The 23586-nt window shown below is 40.7% G+C and overlaps 1 protein-coding gene across 1 annotated transcript in view; it reads right to left on the bottom strand.

The window, feature by feature from the left end:
* Positions 1-19383, bottom strand: part of Sema3e (semaphorin 3E) — a 247879-nt gene extending 228496 nt beyond the window's left edge. Inside the window, exon 1 of the mRNA XM_013350407.2 lies at positions 18683-19383. Coding sequence (XP_013205861.2) covers positions 18683-18797 — 115 coding nt within the window. The 5' untranslated portion in view covers positions 18798-19383. The remainder of the gene's footprint in view (positions 1-18682) is intronic.
* Between the last annotated feature and the right edge of the window lie 4203 nt (positions 19384-23586).

Here is a 23586-nt window from a genome sequence, read left to right as displayed (position 1 = left end):
TGCTAGCAGGGTAGGAATTAGCAGCTAGTTTAGAGAGCAGAATGGGAAATCCTCATCCCTGCTAGCAGGGTAGGAATTAGCAGCTAGTTTAGAGATCACAGAGGGAAATCCTCATCCCTGCTAGCAGGGTGGGAACCAGTGCAACTAGTTTAGAGAGCAGAGTGGGAAATCCTTTAAAAAGCTAGATCTTCTCTGCTACCCAGCCATCCCTACAGTTTCTTGGCACCTACTACAGAGATGGATGCTCAGTTCTGTACATTGTCACATTTCTCACAACAGCCAAATAGTTCAGACCATCCGAAAGTCTTCCGACAATGAACAAAAAATGCGAATGTGGTGCACATGCGTAATAGAATACTGTTCAAACTAGAAAGAATGTAATCATGAAATTTGCCTGTAAATGGACAGAACTTGAAAACATAATAGTGAGGCATATAACCCAGACCCATGAAGAAAAATGCAGGGCCTGGAGAGGTGACTCAGAGATTAAGAGCACTGGCTGTTCTTCCAGGAGTCCTGAGTTCAATTCCCAGCAAACACTTGGTGGCTCACAACCATCTGTAGTGAGATCGGGTGCCCTCTTCTGGCGTGCAGGCATGCATGCAGGCAAAACACTGTATACATAATAAATAAATCTTGAAATAAATGGCAAAGACGCATGCCACGGTTCTCTCTCATCTGTAGTTCCTAGCTCTAAATCCTCAACTGTAAATGTACAACACAAAGTAAGCAAAGGAACCAGAAAAGTAGATCGGGACCATGTGGGAGAAGACCTAGAGAGAGGATCTTATATGGGTGCTACAAAGGGAAAAACTGGGGGTGGGGGGTGGCTTTAATTGGAAGGGGGATTGAGTGTAATACAGGGGGAGGGGAGAAAGGAGAGATGATCACACTAAGGGTGTTGAGAAAAGTCATAGGGAAACATTATTTTATAACCCTACCTAAAATACATAATATATATGCTTGTGAATATCGTTTAAATTGAGCTGTGTTACATAGTGTGATAAAAATCCACTCAAGAGCAATAAACCATAGAAAGGTGCCATGCCTGACACTTCAGGCATGAGCAATCTCCCTCATAGCTGTTGGTCAGAGGTCCAAGAGACCCAAAAACATCACTGTGAATTGCCACTGCCTTGAAACTGGCGATAGACTCTTCCTATTTCTGAAGATGAAACACTTTGAACTTAGCGGAACCCAGCTGAAACTGGCCTGGAAGCCTCCAGTCTGCAGACTGGCTCTCCTAATTTAGAGGTGACATGTAAGATGTCAGGGAGCCCTACCCAGCTGTAACATCAACGAACTACAACAATGACTGGCCCAGCAAGATTTCCCCAATGTTGTAGAAAGGAGTTCTCCCATTTCCTGCACAGCTTATAGTGGATAAAATGAAGGGGCAGAAATAAACTCCTGTTCTGTGTTCTGTAAGAGTCCCTGCAGACCCCCACACTGAAACCAATCCAGATGATGAATGCAATACATTCTTTTGCAAGATAATTTTGCTCACTGACTTTGATATATTTATGGATTATATTTACTACTCACATAAATCAGAACTGACATATGTTTAACATAGATCATTGAATACATTCTGCTTATAGAATGTAGGCATATTAAGTGGCTTGGTACTGAGGAGGCGCTTGGATAAGAATATGGAGAAATAGTGTTAGTCTAAATTTACGCCAGGAGGTGACAAAAATATCAACTCACCTAACAGCAAGTTTGATGTTAGGAGATACACAAACAAAAACATAAGAGTATTTATACTATAAGAGGAAATGGAACAACTCAGATGATCTATAGTAATAAAATTACCTGTATAAACTACAGTATATTCAGGAATGAATGTGTGTGATTATTCTTCCATTTCCTCAGACTGATATGACATAATCTTTTCATCAACGTATATAACTTGCATGTAAGAAATACAATGAAATAGGCTGGAAGACACCTAAGGGCTCCTTACTGTTCGTGTAAAGTAACCCCAACTTCTTAAACAAATATGAATTATTGCAGATGGGTGAGTCTGTCACATGCAACCTTCAAGGATTGATCAGGAGATCTCTTTTATCACAGTGTAGAATTTTGAAAGCCTCCGGTCTATGAATCTAAAATGACAGGGTGGCCCTGGACACAGTTATATGAAATCTGCATTATCCTGACGGTGTTTGATGAGTAACAGGATATTCCTTTGGCATTGCTCCTGCATAGGAAAACAAGGAAGACTGCATGCAGGGTGTGGACAGGTAATATAGAAACCTAACATTGGTGAAACAAACAGTATAAGGAAAAAAGATTAAAAACTACAGGGAAATTTGGTTAGCCTAGACATGTTTTAATGCAGAAGAAACAAAGAATACTTTAGACATGTAAAATCTTCTCAAGAGTGATTTCCATTATCTTCCTGTCTGACTTACAAGCAGTTAATGAAAAAAACATTATTTTTTTCTGAAAAAAAAATCATATGCCTCTTTTTAAAACACAGGACTTGTTACAAATACCCAGAGAGACTGGCAAATCTACAAAATGACAGCAAATTAAAGTTATGAAATTAAGCAATCACAGCTATGGTGGTATTTTAATTCTGCCATTCTGTTACAGTGACCATTCCAGATTCCTTTTACATAAAAATTTGTTCAGACATTTCTAAAATCTCCTGTCTATTTCGTCTGTGAAGAAAGCTTCTGGGTCTTCATCCTAACTAATTTTAAATTCGTATTTCAATAAATATAATTATGTAAATAATTTTACAACATTTATTTAAAGAAGCAGCAGTGGCATTTATTGGTCTTCATGTCCCAGAAAAGCCAAAAGCATGTATAGTATATTATCTAATGAAAAAGTGTCTGAAGTCTCTTTCCAAATACTGGTATTTAAATAGAGCCATGATCTGTGTATTTTATATTAGAGAAAATAATGTCGAAAGCATTGTTTAAGCAGTCAAGCTCTGTAATTTCTACCTAGGCTTTCTGAAGGTAATAAATGTACAGATGATGTTAAATAAATTAGGGAGAAACCTACAATTTGGATGAAGGGATGTCTCCCAGAACCTCAGGTACTTCTCTTTACCATGCTTAGGAGCTATACAACTTGAAAGAGTGGAAGAGGGCCTCCCTGGACTTCGATGAGAAACCACACATAGGAAATAAAGAAAAGGGCTGGCTTCACCGGGGCTATGCAAAGCCCTCAGAAGGGCTGACAGCAACTTCAATGCAAATGAATAGAAAGCATATTTGACAAATAAGATGTGTCAACTCAGGTGGCCTTGATAAATAAAGACTGCTGGTTACAAGCACATCTCCTGAGCAAGGCACACCTCCCTGGATGAGGAAATGGGGTGTGCAACATAAAAAGGAACACTGGCCAACAGAAACATGGCCAGAGCATGGACAATGTCTTTATAATCTCCATGGGAAGAGAAATATATATTCCCCTACAGCAGAAGGCCACAGGAACTAACTAAATATTTATCGACCTGCCTCGGCTCATGTCCTGGAGGGATTCGGGTAGAGGGAGATGGAGAGAGATGTAGTTAATCAGCTTGGAGATATACGGACAATTGCTTTTTTCCTCCACTGGACTATTAAAAAGCTACACTGGACAAGTAAGTACGACATGGCAGATGTGCGGCCGGCCACCTGACCACTTGCTTAGAGGCCACAGAACTGATTTCTGCTAACACTGGGCGGTAATCAGGGAATTTCACATATCCAAAACTTTCTCAATATGAATAAAAATATAAAAGCTTCCCTAAACCATGCCATTCTTTTTTTACTTGTGATTTTATTTTATTTTATAATTTCAAGTCGATAAATGGCTAAGTGCACCATATTGGTTTTAATTGCCTAAGTACGATTATGTTTTCAACTGTGCAGTTATTACTCAACTCTCCATCCCTACCTAGCGCCTTTCTCCCTCCTCCCCCCACTTCTCCGACTCTGTTCCTTCCTACCAAATACCAACTTAGCAATAACTACATGCCAAGCCCTGTTCTGAAGACATTAGCAAATCCTTTCCTTTAATCCTTATCTAACCAATGAAACAAGTGTTATTTATTATGTCTTTTTAAAAAAAAAAATCACACCAATAAAATCTCCCTTATTTTATTTGTTTTCTAAATAGTCCTTAAAACGGGATGAAAACAACAATGTGTAAAATAAAATAATTTTCCAACTTGAATGGACAGATATAAAAGACGGACAGATGCGAGCAACGTTTTAGAAAAATATCATTTATCTGTTCTGTCAAGATCAACAGAAGGAAAGATTATAAAACTGAATGAAATAAAGTTAGGAATGGGCCCACCCCAAATTATTGGGATGCCAGAGTAAGCCAATCCCAGCTGTTATTCCTTCCTCTGGCTGCCATCTCTTGGAGAGCAGGCGGGGGAGTAGGCGCGAACAACCTGCCGGAGCGGCAGCTGGGCTGGTCTGGAAATGGGGGGAGGGGGGGAATAGTCTGCAAGACAAAGGGCAGTGGCGGAGGCTAGCACTGGGAACGGAAATTTGGGAGGCAGGCTGCGGGTGGGCTCAGGAGTGAGATGCCACAGCGATCTTACAACACACTGCGGTACGGACAGACCTCTCTCCTGGAGCATACCCAGGGAGCCAGAGCTTTCCCCACCTATTACAGAACTAGGCCAATAGCACTTCTCCATTCCCTCCTGGTCACTATGTGGACGTGCAAGCCTGGAGCAATTCTGAGTCTGTTCTAATGATCCAGAGGAAATGAGCTCGCAGTGGAAGGCAAAGAGCATTCTTGAACCAGGACATCACGCTGTGGTTATTGCATGTTCACTAATACAGAAATGGAGGTGGTTGTCTAAGACATGAGCTCTGGAAGCAAACCACATGCAATAAAATCCCAGCATAGCGATTATTTTACAGCATCTAACACTAGAAAGGACTGGATGTCTTTCTAAAAAAGTATTCCCTTATTAGCCTAAAGGCATTGGTATAGATTTTCCCATTGTCTTCCTGAGACAGAGTTTATCTGCATAGCTCTGGCTGTCCTGGAACTTTCTCTGTAGATTAGGCTAGCCTTGAACCCACACCTTTACCTCCTGAGTGCTGGGATTAAAGGTGTATGCCACCCCACCCTGATGATTTATTATTAAAATCTGCATTATTCCACAATCCTAAAATATATCTGACTTCAATTTGAGAATATTCATTGTGCAGTACGTAAAAAAAAAAAAAAAACTAACATAAAGAAAGTCTGTTAAAAGCAATGCCCAACTAACCCATAACTGTCATCTTTATCTGAAGGATATAATGATGGAGATAAAATTTATTTCTGTTAAGTGGAATTATAATTAACTGAAAGGTAATATTTTTTCTTACTATAGTTCCTTGAATTTTGCTGTAGAATGTTATAAGAAAATTAAAGTATATTAAGGTCGCAGAAGCTTAACTAATCATTTCTCATTACTTTAACAAATTAGTATTGACTGATATTTTAAGTGGTTGTGAAATACATTCCAGTATTTCCTATCTCTTTTTATTTTTTTCTTATTTCTTTTTGATTTATTTATTTATTATGTATACAACATTCTGCCTCCATGTATGCTCGCATGCCAGAAGAGGGCATCAGATCTCATTACAGATGGTTGTGAGCCACCATGTGGTTGCTGGGAAATGAACTCAGGACCTCTGGAAGAGCAACCAGTGCTCTTAACCACTGAGCCATTTCTCCAGACCCTCATTTTTTTTTCTTTCTGGACATAATAGAAGGGAAATAGCTTGAGTTCTCATATTTGTGAAAACATGCAATGATACAGATAATTAAATATCCTCATAAGGAAATCTTTTAACATTTGACTGTGAAAATTTCTTTTGTTTTTATTTCAATTTACGTTTTAAATATTAGTAACTCCTCTGAGAATAAATCATATGATTACTTCACATTAATCTCAACCCTAAACTGACAGCATGCAATTTGATATTAATTTTAAGCAATTTTGAATATTTGACCTATACTTCTCATCCAGCCAGAACTATGTATAACATATACAGTTGAAGTATTGAGGTTGAATAATCTTTTACCTTTCTTCATTTTTACTGTTGTTACTCACGGACTTTGTGGGTTTGCCTGAGATCTGGAGTGCTGTAGGAAGTCTAACAGCCAGTGGTTACCCGCCCACTGGGGCGTGGCCTCTTATACTATCTATGCCGAAGTAAAGCATACGTCCAGCCTTTTTTCCGGCTGCAGGATTCGGTTTCTGATCTCCTTTCAAGCAGAGGATTCTGGTTTGTGAGTCTACCCCTAAATAAATAACCATCTATTTCTCAATTCTGAGCTAATGTGGGTATACTTTTAAGCGTCCTTCTTCATTGGAGATATGACAAATGCCGACAAACCAAAGACAGCAGGATCAAATTACACATCAAACAACCCCTCCCAAGGACAAACTGATAAAAAAAAATTAAAAATCTTTAAAAAAAGAAAACATTTTGCTTTGGTCCATGAAGGTAGGACAAGGCTTCACAACCAAAATGCTGGACGAGCGATGGCTCTCTCGCAACGATTTCTCCGGCGCTGAGGTCACAATTTTCCTTTACTGCTTCTTTGTGTCTGTTTCTTCAGCATTTATCAGTGTGGCCATCAACAGGATATTGCCCAGAATGGGAGACCATGACAGGAACAATGAGAGCAGATGAAGCAACCGGTGCCGTCAGGTGTCTAGCCCGCATGGACTCAGACCATTCCTGTGGAAACCTCCAACGGCTTCTTTCAAATGGATTCCGGATTGTTTTAAAGCCCTCTGGGTTCCTTTCCAGAACTGTCCAAAGGAAGAACCTGAAGCCATCGAGGCCTTTTGAAGAAGTGAAAAGATAAATTTTCCTTACTTTTCTGTCATTGGTGTTCTCCCATCGTTTCATTTTCTTCAATCTTTTTTTTTTTTTTTTTTTTTTTTTATTTTCGAGACAGGGTTTCTCCGTAGATCTTGGTTCCTATCCTGGAACTAGCTCTTGTACACCAGGCTGGCCTCGAACTCACAGAGATCCACCTGCCTCTGCCTCCCGAGTGCTGGGATTAAAAGCGTTCGCCACCATCGCCCGGCTCATTTTCTTCAATCTATTAGGAGCATTTTTAGAAGTGGCCTTCAGCCAGAATTTAAATAGGTGATACTAGTGTCATTATTTAGGGCAAATATATTATAGGTATTAAAATAAGTAGTTAGTTATATTGCAAAACAAACGTTCATTAGAATCAAAATAAACAATAAATCCTATAACTGCTACAAAAAATTTCAGAGTCAGAACAGGCAAGATTGTGCCAGGAGTACAAGCGGCCGGTGTTAATGACCTGAGTTAGATTCCCAGGGGCACAATGTAGAAGGAGAAAGTTGGCCCCCTCAAAGTTGTCCTTCGATCTCCCCACACAGGTCACGGCACATAGGCCCACACACATGTACACAAACAAAGAGTTTTTTTAAATTTGCAAATCTACCTGAATTTTCATTAATAACGCATTGCTCACGCTAAATAAATGAAAATTCCACAGAAATGAGGGAGGTAATTGAGGTGAAGTGATATCTAGTAGAGAGGAACCTCTGACAGGAGACTGAGCAGGAGGATTGAGAACAGAGCAGGATGCTAGAGAGAGAAACTGCAAATGACTGGCTCACGGCTTCTGGCCCACCACTCACTCACGAGTCATCCAGACTACGATCCAGTTCCCCTTTCCATCAAAGCTCTGTACTTCCTTAGACCTCATCTTCCTCATCTTGACATTTAGTACATAAAAATGTCTTCCTTTATCGTGATAAGTCTCTTCACAAATACGTCTTGGGTCTCTTAGGAATAAGGTTGTATAAGGTTCTCTCTTTGTCTCTCTCTCTCTCTCTCTCTCTCTCTCTCTCTCTCTCTCTCTCTCTTTCTCTCCCTCTCTGTGTGTGTGAGTGTGTGTGTAAGAGAGAGAGAGACTGGAGAGGGAATAGAAAGAACTTTATCTTAGAACAAGTTCCTGTTCATAGGAAGATTGTGAAGTTAACAAAAGAAGTTCCCATATCCATAGACCCAGTTCTCCATTTATTAATTGTTTACCTAATGGTAGCATTACAGCTAATGAACCAACATGGATGTGTAATTGTGAGCTAACACCCATGCCACATTTAGATATCCTTCGTTTTACCTGGCAAACTTTTGCTGCCCTCAGGATCCCATCCAGCACACCATTTATAGTCCTAAAAGACTTTCTTTCCAGCATTCTAGAATCCTAGTTTCGTGCTCAGTCTCTAAACACTGATAAAGCTCAACAGGCATTCAAAGAATAAGACGTTGTTGAATTAACCCATCTTTTTGGGAAAGCTAAAAGCTTCTACATTTCCAGTGGGAGATAAGATTCAGAGCACATGGATTAAACATTGGTGAAATCATTCTGTTATTGGTCCAGGGAAAATGCCCTTTGTGAGATGTACATGTTCTGAAATTTCACAGAAAGCTTCTCCATAATCGACCAGACTTCTGAACTTAAAATAGAAATATGTCTCCAATTTACAACATCAGTAATGAATAGAATATTTTCATATGCTAAACTGCAATCACTAAGTGCAAACACATCATGCTCAATTAAAACTAATCAGGGAATCGTACTATAGCTCAACTTCTATGCTATGATCTCAAGACCAGTCCTATAATTTAGACATTGGGATGCTGTCGTTAGCAGGAGCTCTAGAACAGGGTGGACTTTATTTGGCCATAATGTGGAAGGCAACTAAACATGTTTTCATTTGAAATTCTATAGATGGTAGACACCCATGCCATAAGTACAGGCTTTAGAAATGACTTAAATAAGTAATTTTATTCCCTACACAATGGCAACACAAACAATTCTATCTTGACTTTACATAACGTAAAGGCAATTCTACAAACTAAGGAACAGTATAAACATCACAGTATCAAATTATATATTACATATTTCTAGGTTGTGGTGCACTTTTCCATAGCCATCACTTGGGACAGAGTAGCTTTATTGGCTTCTTTCTAACCCTAAAGAAAGTGAATCTCAGAGCTCAATGTCTTTGCAAGAATCAGGAAGTAGAAATAAGACACACTGCAGACTCAAATCCAAAAATTTAAAAATGGTTCATCCGTACACTTTTCACCACAGAATACTGCTTCCTAAGTCCTGTCATGTTTAAAGAATCTGGAGAAACAGACGCACGGGGAGGCTATCAGAGAAGAAAGAAGTCCATGCATTTGGGGAACTGGAAGGGACCTGAGCCAGCACCAGCACGTGGTCCCCAGTAAACTGCACTCAGGAAACAAGCAATCAGGAGTGGTAAATAACAGCAAGCAATGGAGAGAACCCCTTTTGTTTGGCCTTTTGATCTACAGTACGTTTTGAACTCAGAATTTAAAGCCCGCTTCAGCCCCCTCGTTTCCAAGAGATGATGGGTCAGAAGAGGCTGGCTGCTATTCTCTCCCTACTTTATTCTCTTTCTCTTTGCTGCTCTTCTTCTGTGGGGCTGCGGAGCACTGGCCGCCTGAAATCACCGGTGGGACTTATTCTTAGCAATTTTGTGCCCCCACAGAAACCTAAAAAGAAAGCCCTCCTTTTGTTCTCGCTTTCCCGAAGCTAAGGCTCAAAAAAAACTGAGAGCATAGAAGTCAGTGGGTTTGAACTGATAATAGTCTGCCTTTCCCCTAACTCAAGTTTAGCTCCCCAATGCTGCCATTGCCTCAATCTCTTGGTACCGTTGAGCATCAGCTACCAGCCTGAAAAGAACAGGCTAGAGAAGGGAGATCAGATGTTTGATTATCCAGTGAGTTATCCATCTAATATTTCATTAGAAGATGAATTTCAACGAATTCTGACTACCTAATAATTGTAATTTTTTTCTGATTTAAAGCTCTATCTTGCTTTTAAAATGAAGTTTGAAGGGAAACTGAGGATGAATGAATACATGTCATTCTCGACAAGTTGTTTGCCTCTCATTTGTCGGCCTAAAGTGAGGAAAAGATAAGGAATTCCTGTATGAGAAAAAAACAAACCAGGAGAGAGACGGTCCGAACTGCACGCTATGTAGCAGAGGACCCAACTGGCAAAAAAGGAGGAATCCTGTGATTGCCCAAAAATGGAAAATGCGTGCAAAGTAGTGTTTAGAAAGAAAAAATACGAGGATTACACATAGATGGGAAAGCGAGGGATGCCGGGAAAGGACTTCCTGAAGCCCTGCTGTTTCCCTCACCACCGGTAAGGAGGTGGATACCCAGGCAAGGCTAAGCCCTTCTTCTAAAGTGAGCTTTACGGAAGGAGCCATAAACAGCTGCTCAGCATGCCTCAGTTTCCCTGGAACCTTTCACACACCACCCCATCACACTCCGCTTTGGAGATCACAGTGTCCAAGGTGTTGTGCCTTACTCCTGAGGCGATGGGCACTTGCTGAAGTCCAGCGAGGTGTAGGGAGTCAGTCCCGTCCCCGCCACCCAACCTTGTTTGTCCCGGGAAGGCAGAGCTTAAGGCTGTCTTTCACTTTCAAAGCAAACAACACATGCTGAGCTGATAGCCGCCTACCGGACACTGTTTAGACTAAGCTTGCTCAGTGTGGTCTGGCTTTTGTAATATCAGCCCTATTGTGCTTTACAATGTTGGGTCTACAATTACCTTTGTTAGGTAGGCATCTTTAGGAATTGATCTGCTGCCTCCAAAGTTCCAACTTCCTTTAAACTATTAACAAAGTAATTCTGCAGTAACTTAAATTACAAAGACACCAACTTCTATACTATGTGTAGCCATCTACGACAGTAGGAACTGACTTTAATAAAAAAAAAAAATCTTGCTTTTAGTGAAAACCTGTGATGAGTATCTACACTTATTTTAAATTGGAAGCTAAGAGTTTGAGCATGATTATTTTCACAATTAAAAAGGAAAACCAGCGTAGATGATGTTTTCCAACTGACCTCTGGTTCACTGAGTCAGTTTGGAAAAGCTACCTAAGGGTAAAGTATTGTGCTTCTTCAGTTTCTGTCTTCCCTGATCCTTCACGATCTGCAAATTAAACACTACATTGCTTTAAAACTGAGGAGACTCCTGCTCACTAAATACAAGTTACTTGCTCTCGCCATGCAACAGAAGCTAGGTTTGAATTAGGCATGCTTCATCAAAAACGAGGGACTGAGGCCATCAAAATAAGAATGTGAGAGTGTTTTGTAATGTCTGGGCAGAGAATACTGATGACAGGGATAGATGTGGAATTCACTTTTCAGGTTAAAAAGCTTCAAGCAGGGGGCAGACATGATGGCGCACGCCTTTAATCCCAGCAGCACCCAGGAGGCAGAGGCAGGCGGATCTGAGTTTGAGGCTAACCTGGGGTACGTAAAGAGTGTAAGACAGCCAGTGTAATTGCCTCGACGGGTCACCAGTCTAGGGTTGGTAACCGTCTGGCAGGTCAGTTATTCCAGGGTCCCGGAGAGGCACTATCTGTAAGATATGGGCTAGGAGAGAAGAAGAAGGCCATGCTACATTTGTCAGAGCCTCCGTTTATTAGAGAAGGGGTATAGCTTTATATATGGTAAGGAGTTGGGGGGTGGGCACAGGGGTCTGAGCTCTTGCCACGTGGTTCACGTTGGTCACGTAGCCAGGAGGTTATCTTCGGTCAGGTCACCGTAGGCCAAGAAGTCACGAGTTGCCACACCTAGTTCCCTAGGTAGTTTGGAGTGTGAGGTGGGTTCTGCTAACAGATAGCTCTCCATCAGCAAATTTGGGTGTGGGGTAGGCTCTGTCAATAGAACAATTCCTAACATAATTAGGGGTGTGGGGTTCTCTGCAGACTCCCCTAGGGTGATGGTTTCTGCAATGATTTTAGGAGAAAAATGGCTCCTAACAAGCCAGGAGACTACCTGTTCCAGTACTACACAGTGAAACCCTGTCTCAGACAACCAAACCAAAACCAAAAAGCCTTCAAGGAAACGAGTGAATTTCTCTTGCATTTTTTAAGGGCCGTTGAAAGGCAAGATTACTAGGTCAGAGTATAATGTTAATAGGCAGAAAGGCTGTGATCTACGCATTAGAATCTCAAAAGGCAGAGGTGTTTTTGAATAAGCGATGGCTTTGACTACCACAGGCTCATGGGAAGACAAGGCATCAATCCTGAGGAGATGTCAGCTCTTGAAATCAGTAGTCCTGAAAGAAATGTTCCCTCAGGGGCTGGTTAAGAGCATTGCCTGCTCTTCCAAAGGTCCTGAGTTCAGTTCCCAGCAACCACATGGTGGCTCACAACCATCTGTAATAAGGTCTGATACCTTCTTCTGGCCTGCAGGCATACACACAGATAGACTATTGTATACATAACAAATAAATAAATAAATAAATATTTAAAAATCAAAGAAATGTTCCCTCAGCAGCAGAAACTGAAACCTTTGGTTTACACGTGGCACTAACTTGTTCTTAACAAGTTGAGAATAACTCACCTACAAATGTATTGTTATTGCCATCTTTATGATGCATGCAAAGAACAATGCTTGTTTACATCTAAGGAATACCTAAAGACACTGGTATTTCTCTGTTTCAAATCCTGTTATGGAAGCCATTATTTACCAACCATTTCCTTACACAATTTATTGAGCATTCTGAAGCATCAGGTGTGAACTAGCAACACTGGTATTGGAACTAAAAAAGAAATCTAAATCGTCACTATGCACCCTTAGGAGATATTATGAGTAATTTCATTTCAGCACAGCTTTGCTTTGAACTGTAAAACTGAGGGCCACTTATGAGAGTAATGACAGTGTCTGAATGGGGATGGGCATCTACAGAGTGCCTTACTGGATTCTTGCTGACCAAATTCCTCTATGAAACCACAAAACATTTAAGATAAAGGAGTAAAGTTTTACACACTCTCCTACCCAGAAACCTGCAATGAACCCTTTAGACATCACTAATGAAATAAAACTGACTCAACAGATTGCTAGCAATTTCTTCCAGCAACCACTAAGTTAATAGCTTGGCAGTTTATTATGTGAACACAGAATTAAAGCATGGAATTGAGAAATGATCTCATCTCTGGAAGAGAAAAAAGAGACGAAATGCCCTGAGGCTAAGTGACAAATTCAGCTTTACTAGTGAGACAACAATATGGCAAAATAAAGGTTTAAAAGAATACGTCATTATTTCATCCTGATTTTTATTGTATATATTTATTAATCAAGAGCAGGCATAGACCTTATTTTCTATATAGAAAATTGCCCTCAAAAGGATTCTTAGATAGCTATACACACATAAATTATCATCTAGTTCATTAATAAACTTCTTCTCTGGCCTTTTCTAACCCTGACCCTCAGGTTCCTTCAATTCTCTAAGAAGGAATAGCTGTTTTTCCTCTGTGATCTTCAATAACTGTGTAAGAACTGAGTGATTCATGGAATGACTGATGTACTGATACGATATCCATGTAGCATCCGATAAATACAAAAATGAAAGTTCAATAAGTACCATTCTTACTTATTGCTTACATAGATTTTTTCTACAGAAAGCATTTTTGTGTAAGCTCAAACTCAAAGAAACATCGTTGTTATTTTGTTCCATCTTTATTTCTTAACATAAACTGTTGGTTAAGAAAGCCACCTTGTCATTCTCGCCAACACTCTCCGATAGAGTCTGGCATGGAGGTTAATGTTCACTCCCGAGTCCTATTTAACTACTGTGATTATGAATCATGCCTTATGACCAGTTTTTATTTATTAACACCCAGAGATGTGTGACTAATATCACTACTGATAATGCTTAGCTACTGACTGAAACCAAACTTTGAGCTGGGTCAGGAAATAAGAGCTTAGTTACTGCCTTATTTTATTTTAATTTTTAGTTACTCAAGATAGAAAATAAACATCAGTCTCCGGGACAAACATGCAAAGCTTTCCTTAAATTGTATTTTAATGATTATAAATATATATGTGTGTGTGTGTGTGTGTGTGTGTGTGTGTGTGTGTATGTGAGTTGTAAATCATTGTGGTAATCAAAGCAAATATTGGCCATGGAAAGTTGGCAATGAAGATGGAGTAATGATCTTCTAAGTTGGCATAACTAAGGCACAAAGGTATGGAAGATGGGGCTGGAGAGATGTCTCAGTGGTTAAGAGCATTGCCTGCTCTTCCAAAGGTTCTGAGTTCAATTCCTAGCAACTACATGGTGGCTCACAACCATCTGTAATGAGGTCTGGTGCCCTCTTTTGGCCTGCAGACATACACACAGACAGAATATTGTATACATAATAAATAAATAAATTTTAAAAAAGCTTTGCCCTTTCCTTCACGATAAAACATCCATATTTTAAAAAAAAAAAAAAGGTATGGAAGATGGCACTTGGAATGAATGGCTCATGAAGATCATCCATCACATTTTCTCCCTGTATGGCAGTACTGTTTTAACACTTGTTCATATCTAAGTTCCCTCCATTGCCAACGGTCATTTCCCTTAGAACTTGCTGTCTTCCACAACAATCAACACAGTAGTTGGCAAGAAATATTAGTAATATATTCAATTTTAGATTATAAAGTACATTCTCTAGTATTGTAGATCTTCTCCAACCCTCAGTGAAATATACAAGAAGGGCCCCACGACATCCTGTATTTTTCACACTGATGCACAAATTGCCATCATGAGCAAGAGTATGGCATTGGATGGAGGCTGCTGATATCACACCCTGAGTTCTTGTGACTGTGGCAGATCAGTCAGAATGCCTAAATACAGACACACTGCTTAACACTTTCTAGGGCTAGATTTATGTGTATGGGTGTCCCTTCAAAGCCTCCGTTTATAATGTCAACACATCTTGACATAACTGTTTGTTCCCCAAAGATCCTAGGAGAACACTCTTTTGCTGAAACACCACTCTCTGTGTCTTCTGTGACCATTCTTCCTCATGAGGACGTTGAGCTCCTGTCTTCCAGACTCCCTGATGGATTATTCCTGACTGAATTCTCGGTTGATCAGATCTTTCTACAGATACTGTGATTGCTTCTTTGCTAATTGGTTTCTTTGTTTTTTCCTTCTCTCAACTCCTTTATCAAGAAGGTTATTTTTGTTTTCCCAGTAACCTCATTAATGCAGGATGGTGACAGATAAGGAAAGAGCAGACACCAAGGTGGAATCACTCAGGTCTTCAGGACTCCTCCTCATTCTTTCCATTTGTTCTTTCTTGAGGATCACAAGGAGAGCTCTTTGAACAGAAGGTGCGTTCTTTATTAATCTTATCAAGGCCATCTTCGTTCTCGGGAACAACTTAGTGCACACGGAGCATGACTACTCTCCAACTTGAAAATTTTTGCCTTATATAGTCAACCTCAACACTACTCAGATCTTGACTTCTTGACTGAAAATTCTTTCAGAATGAGATAGCAACTTGCCACACATCTTTTCTTCCCTGAAACTCACTCTGCAGACCAGACTGCCTCAAACCGAGAGATCTGCCTGCTTCTGCTTTCCAAGTGCTAGGATTACAGGCTTTCGCCACCAACTCCCAACTTTGTTTTCATTTGTTAACTAAGCTTATTTGTTCTTATAAATTTCAACAAGAGAGACATGTATGTTCTGAACAGGAATTGTCCTGTCTTTTCATGTTCTCTACTTGTCCCAGATTGACACATTTTCCGAATAATGATATAATAAGAAGAACAAAAGATGAATACCTCCCATCATAGGTGAAGAATAAAGGCTTGGAAATAAACTAGAAGGCGCTCTCTATTCCATACTCCCTTCCTACTTAGTAGCCTTCTTCTGGAAAAGTCTATTGAAGAACAAGCCATTGCCAGATGGGCAGAAGAGCAGAAGAAAAATGAAGGGATTTGTGGGTTTCCAGATATTTTTCTTAACACACATTTAGACAAATTAACTCAGGCTTTGCGCATGACAGTTAAATGTCCTCCTTCTCGGAAATATTCCACCCCCTCCCCCCAATCGTGGAAGTGGAGGGTGTAAGAAAAATGACTGCCCTTCTCCCACCCTTCTCGCACACGGTATAGACCAGTGTCAGGAGAAAAATGATGGATGCATACCACAGGCCATATCGAGGGAGCTGACAGTGTTACCTGCTGGGGTCAGGCAGCAACACAGCGGCGCTGTGCCATAGATGCCCATATATCTTATTTGAAGGAAAGGACATCCGTTGGTAATATTAATGGCTTCAATCCTCTCCCTACTGAAAAACCAACATTACTGCCACCATTCAATACTCCAGATGATTAGCCTGCACTCAACTATTCCTAATGTTTGAAGACTCCTGGAACAGCTCCTGAATTCCAGAGTGTGGAGGAGCAAGGGGTTCATTTTATGCTGGCCAAACTGGGTGTCCTTGCTCTGACATCCTTTGATCCCCCTGTCACTGAGGCACCTGTGGTACAGCAAGCATTTGTATAAAATCACCACCATAAAAGTGTCTGTTTAGCCCATCCCGATAAAAGGTGAAGAAATGCCAAAGAGAAGTCTTGCGAGAGTTTTCTGTCTAGTACACACAGAAACTAGCAGCTCCTCTCGACGACAACACGTGACACAGCTCATAACATCCCTGACAGTCATCTCTCTGACTAACAGAGACATCTTGAAGACGAGCTTGATAAAAGTATAAAAATGAGATCGGCTCTCCCATGTAATTCTGGTACACTGACCAAATCGTAATCTCCAAATCAAATGAGACAGTTTGGAAAACATACTAATACTGAGCTATCAAAAGCCAAGCACTCCTGGGGCAGAAAGGTTAATAGAAGGCCTAACAGAATCGCAGCATGTCAAAACTGACAGCTCACCCGTTTTTCTTTCTTCTCTACATTTTTATTCCGTTTTCCACCACAACACAGAAAAAAAAAAAAGAAAAGAAAAGAAAAATTATGGCAGAGTTGAAGCTAGGAGGAAAAAACTACCTTTAAATCAATCCTCTTCCATGACTCATGTGTCCTTTTGCCTGCATTCCGTCCTTCTCCATTACCTAATATGACCCTTCCTTGGGTCTGCTGTCTAAATGCCATACTATACCTAAAGTTCGTTACACTTGCTCCTGTTTACAGAAGCACAGCACACATTATAGGGTAGGATCCACGTATCAGGGAGATATACAGTGTTTTTCTGCCTGAGTTTGGGTCACCTCCCTTAACAGTATGCTTTCCAAGGCCACTCATTTTCCTGCAAATTTATGATTTTATTTTTTTTCATAAAATCAATATGAAAAGTGAGCTTCATGTATACCAACAATTTATGCTCAGAAAAAAAGAAATTAGAAAAAAAACCATTCATAATAGCTCTAAAATAAATACTACTTATAAGAAACAGAATCAACTGTTTATTTCTGGCCCCCTCATTTTCCACATTCCCTCCCATTCATTTGGCACCATGATATATTTGGCTAAGACTTCTAGCAGAGACTTTGATAACTACCATAATATAACTTCCTAAATCAAAAGCCATTTGCTAATTCAGGACACTATATTTCATATACTTTACAGAGGTAGTGTTCATATATTTTTAAACATTTCGGTACTGACTACATAATATAACAAGAAAACTATCTAATTCAAGAACATATCCATAGTTTTAAGTATTAAGAGGAGAAATTTCTACAATCCCCAATACATTTCCTGCGGTCCAATAAGAAGACATAAAGACCATGTATGTCATACAAAACTCAGACCTGCTATTTCCAGCTTCTACCTTGTACCCAAAAGTACAGGTTCTGCCTTTCCATAGTGAAAGACAATTTAAGAGCTTACTCAGCTTGGAAAAAAAAAAAACTCTTATGTAACCCTTATTATTGCATCTGTTCTCTGTCTTAACTGGTGGTGGCAATGAATACTTCATTCCCAACAATTTATTCCCAATTCCTTTGCAGTCAACAAAATCACTTCCTCCTAAAACAGGTTTTGTTCCTTGTTTTCTTGCTGACAGGAGGACTCGTAATTGATTTTGACTGGTCCTGATGCAAAACCTATCATCTTTATGATCATTTATTTATGAATATGATATAGCTGTGTAAGACCTAAGTGCAGAATAAAATAAATAAATAAAATAAACTCTGCTAGACCGTCAGTAAAAATAAGACGAATGCACATTTAGAAGAAAGGACTAGTGCATACTAAAATGTAAGTCCATTTACCATGATTGCCAATAGGCTGCTTTACTTTGCCACATATCACATTATTCAAATAACCATCTCAGCATGCAGGCTAATTTGTATTAGTTGTTAGTCATTACATGTAATAACATTACATGTTATTACATGGGGGTGGTATCATTTTCCCCCCCCTCAGGAATTTTCTCCTCCTCTCAATCTCATAATAAAGAAAACAAACAAAATACCCAAATTAAAAAAAAAAGTGTACTTCTATTTTCAAAGCATGTCCCATATAGCTCCCATAATGCAAGTGGTGTTATTTCAGTACCTACTGCTCACTTGGTGGATTCAGCCTTTCCAGCTATTAGCAACTGTGCCCCACCTTCTCAGTTCCGTGAACTTCTCAAGAATAATATCTGATAATTCTAGGGCAGAAATAACACCTCCAAGTTGGCATGTGATTTAACACTTTTTTCCAGATGAGGTAGGATATGTTAACTCGAGGTGCTTCCGATCCTGGGTGAGTTTTGCAGTAGGTTTCAGGTGCACTTTTGAGGTCTTGGAAGATGATGGACCTGTGTTAAGGGACTTTTCCATTTGGGCATTTTCCTAACAAAAGGATACGGAAAAGGAACTTACCTTTATGTGACAGGCGTAGCCTGGGGTAGGCGGGGTTCGCGGTGTGACCTGGGGTCCAGAGCTCCAGCAGGTGACCCCAGAGCAGCAAGGTGAGGATGCGTCCGACCGGTGCCATGGTGTGTGCCGGCTCTCCCGTAGCCTCGGCAGCCTCACTTTAAGGCAGGATCGACTCAGTTCTTCTTAGGACTTCCCTCCAGGGCCAACTGCAGGCGACAGGCTTTGTCACAAACAGAGGGGGTTGTCATCAGAAAAACACCATTCCCAAGTACCATTCCCTGGGCAGATTTGGATCCGCAAAGCCTTCCTCTCCTCGGGACCGGTGGTTTAGAAGCGCAGAGCAAGAGGGCATTCCATTCCAAGGAGCGCGTCTTAAGAGCCAGGTCCCGGCTGGAGCTGTCGCCGTCACCCAGCCGCGGGCGTGAGGAGGAGGCTGGGACTGGCTTCAATCTCCCCGCCAGCTATTCATTGAGAAAACAGCCGGAGCCGACCGGCAACCTCCCCCAGCTCTTCCCCCAGCCTCCCCCAAGCCTCCCAGAAGTCAGCCTCCTGCACTGACTTGCCGAGCAGCTAGCTCTTCTTCGCCTCTCCTCGCGCTAATTAAAAGCAAGAAGTGCCACTTGCGCCAGGAGCGCGGGATCCACCCAGCGGGGATGCCGCCTGTCAGCGCTCTGTTTACAGGAAAGTTCAGGCAGGGTTGAGCCCGCGCGCGTTTCTAGGAAGTGTCTCCAGCCCACGTGCCCCGCTGCATCTCCGCGGCTGTGACGCGCCCGCCGGGCTCGGGAGACAGGTCCTCACCCTGGCGGGGCGTGGCCAGGAAAACCTGCATAATACCCCGATTATTTAAGAATGTGAAAGCCTGGGACTTGGCCTCGGGAAGGACTTTTAAATGCTCCCTCACCAAGGGCGATCCCTGAATAAATCCACTTTTTAAAATCCTCTGCCACCATCCAGGAGCCAAATTAATTTGTTCACTCTTTCCACAGACTCTTGCTCAAAATCAAGCTTTCTGTATTGCTTCCACCTTACAAATGCTATGTTTGATTCTTCTGAGGAAAATGCTTTTTTTAAGAGCCTGAGTTGGGGGTGGGGGGATAGCCCCCCCTCCCGGCGCCATCGTTTCATAAATGGCTTAGTATGGAAGAAAGAATTTGTCTTAGGTTCATTTTTTATAAAGCGAAAAATAAATCTCACTTCAAATTTAAGAAAAAAATTAAACGTTGAGGTATTGCTCCTCGGTGCGGTGTCCATGGTAAAGTTGAGTGTGTCTTCCCGGTGGGTCTGTGTGACAGAGGCATTAGAGAAGGCAGGATGTGAGCGCCTTAGAACTCAGTGCTGTCTACTCTTTGGAGTTTATTTTCACGGCACCCTGTTTGTGTAAATAAGCTTAACACAGTAGGGCAACTTCTCAACCTACTTTCAATCAGTTTCAAAAAACTAAACCAAACATTAGATCTGCTGGCATGGAAATGAATTGCATTATTTCAAGCGAGCAATAAGCCGCGATAGATGTTTGCTCTGACAGCCGAGAGTTAAATGGTAAACAATTGATATCAGCTTTGGGGACTATCTAGGATTCTTTATCCTGCACAGGATATGTGCTTAAAACTCTGTGATTATAACAAAAAGGTAACTTGGGTCATTCCAATATCCTACATTACATATAAGCAAAAAAATACAACCAGGCATTCTTTACCCATATTTAGAGGATGATATGTTCTTATGCAAGCAGAGTGTAGTTAGTAAAATGTAAATGTCAATGGAGATTATAAATAATTAGATTTCCAAGGTTTACAAAAGATAACAAGTTCTAAACAGTATTTAACACTAAAACAGCATGAAGTATGTGGGGACTTTTAACAGGGGGTGGTCTCCCTAAGACACTTGCGTACTTTAGAAGCCAGGCTGATGAGCTACAGATCTAATTGTGATATATTGTAACGTCACCGTCCTCTTTCTCTTTATTCCAGAAGTGAAGTAGCCAGAGCACAGAGAGCAACTGTATCAGCATCATCTAAGGGCAGGGTTCTAGGGGAAGACAGTAACTGTAGACTCTGTGCCCTTTACTGAAATGAATACACTTATTCAACTGACGTCTACTTAAGACTGCAGTTGTCCTGGGTTCACATGGGTTGAAGCAATGCTAGCCGTCACAGCCATTTCATTAAGACACAAAGTCAGTGGGGGAATAAACACTATTGATGTTAAATGTTTTCTTCAGATTTACGTAGCATCCTTAACGTGACTATAGGGCAATTTCAAAGCAATTAGCACAGTAACCAGTTCCTCGGTCACCACAAAACATGCTCTTGTTCATCAAGTTTCCATTGGGTTTTCCTTCTGATCCTCTATATATGCAATATATATATATGTATGCAAGAGGAAACATAGATGATACAAAAATAAACAAACAAACAATAACAGTTAAACTAGGCATCCGGAACTTTTGAAACTCTCAGATTCCTCCAAATGTTTTCAGATACTCCTCGGGAATAGTCTTTGAAACTAAACTGGCCATTCACATTGTAAAAGAAGCTAAGAACAAACCTCAAAAGTGGGTTTGCCGTTCAAGTTACCACTTCAGTATGACATTTTGGGCAGTGGATTTTTTTAAGTAATTACATATAAGCCAAGAATATTATAGATATACTAGGACATAAAAGTTACAGTACTTTGAATGATTAACATTTACTTTGGAAAATATTGGATTGGAGGGGTGGTGAAAAAATAAAATCAGGACTGAGCAAAGTGTCTTTGTGAAGTTCTGATCTCGTGGATAAACATCAGGATCTGTTGATTCCATGCTTGATTTGAGATGCTGCAGGGCGTCAATCTAAACAACAGAAAGACGTCATAGAACAACACAGATAACCAATGCCAGGAATAAAGTTATTCTTGTCAAGTCAAATGTCCCACTCTATATTTCCCATTGATGTTAATCTTACTGTATGAACAATCTCAATATGGAAATGTGGGGTGGTGGTGGAGGGTGATAAATGAAGAAGACTAGAAGTCCCAAGTCCTTCCAATTGGTGTAGACACATTAATTGCTGGACCCCCAATTTCATTAGTAGAAGAGAAACTGGCCTCTAGCAAAATCCTTCCCAGTAGGTACTCCTGCCCATCTTGTGAATCATGTGGAATATTTGTTAAAAAAATTCCTATTTATACACCAGGCTTTCAAGTGGGGTGAAATTTTACAAATTATATTTTGGTTTATAGAAATTCCTTTCACAGTGTTATCTAAACAATAGGCATGAGTGTGTTTTATTTGCCATTTTTATTATTACAGCATAGGTAAGTAAAAACCAACAAATTTATATAAAATAAAAGAGTTGCCTCATACTAAAATCTTTCAAGTATGTGCTAGACCAAATACAAATTGTGAACAGGTATTTCTGCACAGTTTAAAATGCCCTTGTGTACTTTGAGAGACTAGGCTTCATTGCGGCTACCAGGAATATCCCATCTTTCTTTCTGGGCATTCAGAGCACGATCTTCCTAGTGCCTTGGCAATTTCTGAAGCTATTTGCCTAATTCTGACCAAAGAAATATGAGTATAAGTGATAGGTAGTATATCTAGCCTAAGACAGTGGAATAGGTACTCCTAAGAAATTCTACTTTCTTTGTTTTTTCTGTGACAAGAGCAGAGAACTAAACAATGAATGTGGAGTGGAGAATTGAAGATCTTGGGTTACTGAATCATCATAGTGGAGGCAGTTGCCTGAGAAAGCTACTCAGAGATACAACAGATGGTATATGATCAGGAATCAAAAGCATATGCTATTTGGGTGGTGTGTGTGTGTGTGTGTGTGTGTGTGTGTGTGTGTGTGTGTGTGTGTGGTCGGTGTGTACCATACCATATAACACAAACTCGTTTGGCAATATATTTTGCATGCTTTACCTACTCTGCTTTGGGAATCTTGCTCTCAGACAACATATCAGAATGTCATCATCCCTCTTTCCTGTCTGTCAGGAAAAGTCACTAGTAAAGACAATGGGACCAGCAGAAGTCACTGGGAAAGGCATTGGGATCAGCAGAAGTCATTGGTAGTCACTGGGACCAGCAGAAGTCACTGGGAAAGTCACTGGAATCATCGGAAGTCACTGGTAAAGTCATTGGGATCAGCAGAAGTCACTGGTAGTCACTGGGACCAGCGGAAGTCCCTGGGGCCAGCAGAAGTCACTGGGAAAGCCCCAGAGTGATGTGGAACCTTGGAGGCTAAATAGGAGGCAAACTAATTGCTGGAGTCACAGCTGGAATGGTGGGAAGTGTCTTCAGCTTTTCCAATTGAGTCCTGTACACAGAAATGATGTCATAAACACTATTTGCCCATGAACAACCTGGAACCACACCTCAAGGCCATCATGATTAAAGCTCTTAATAGGCTATAGTATCACAATAACAGTGGTGTTGAGTCATTTTGGAACTAAAGATAAAATTTCTTTATGGTAGCCATGGAATTTTTGCTTCCCTAATCCCTCTTCGGCTTGTGTGAGCCCTGCTATGCCTAGCATCTCCAGGCCAGAGCATCTCAAGTGTCCTGTCAATGCTGCAGCTGCTGCTTTCTACGGCCGAGGCTGAATATTACAGACAGAACCTGCTGATCCTTTCCTCTACCGTTCAGTTAAGCTGCCTTGTCTCACGGGATTAGCAGCTGCATCACCTACCTCCCTGTTCTGTAACTTAAAAGTAGAGGGCAAATAGATACCTGACTTTTTATTTTTTTTTTTAAATATTTATTTATTATGAATACAATATTCTGTTTGTTTGTATGCTAGCAGACCAGAAGAGGGCATCAGGCCCTATTATAGATGGTTGTGAGCCACCACGTGGTTGCTGGGAATTGAACTCAGGACCTTTGGAAGAGCAGGCAATGCTCTTAACCTCTGAGCCATCTCTCCAG

The sequence above is a fragment of the Microtus ochrogaster genome, chromosome 26 (genome assembly GCF_000317375.1).
Source record: "Microtus ochrogaster isolate Prairie Vole_2 chromosome 26, MicOch1.0, whole genome shotgun sequence".
In the NCBI taxonomy this organism is placed as follows: domain Eukaryota; kingdom Metazoa; phylum Chordata; class Mammalia; order Rodentia; family Cricetidae; genus Microtus; species Microtus ochrogaster.
The sequence above is the reverse complement of the archived record's forward strand: the minus strand, read 5'-3'. Positions and strand labels throughout refer to the sequence as shown.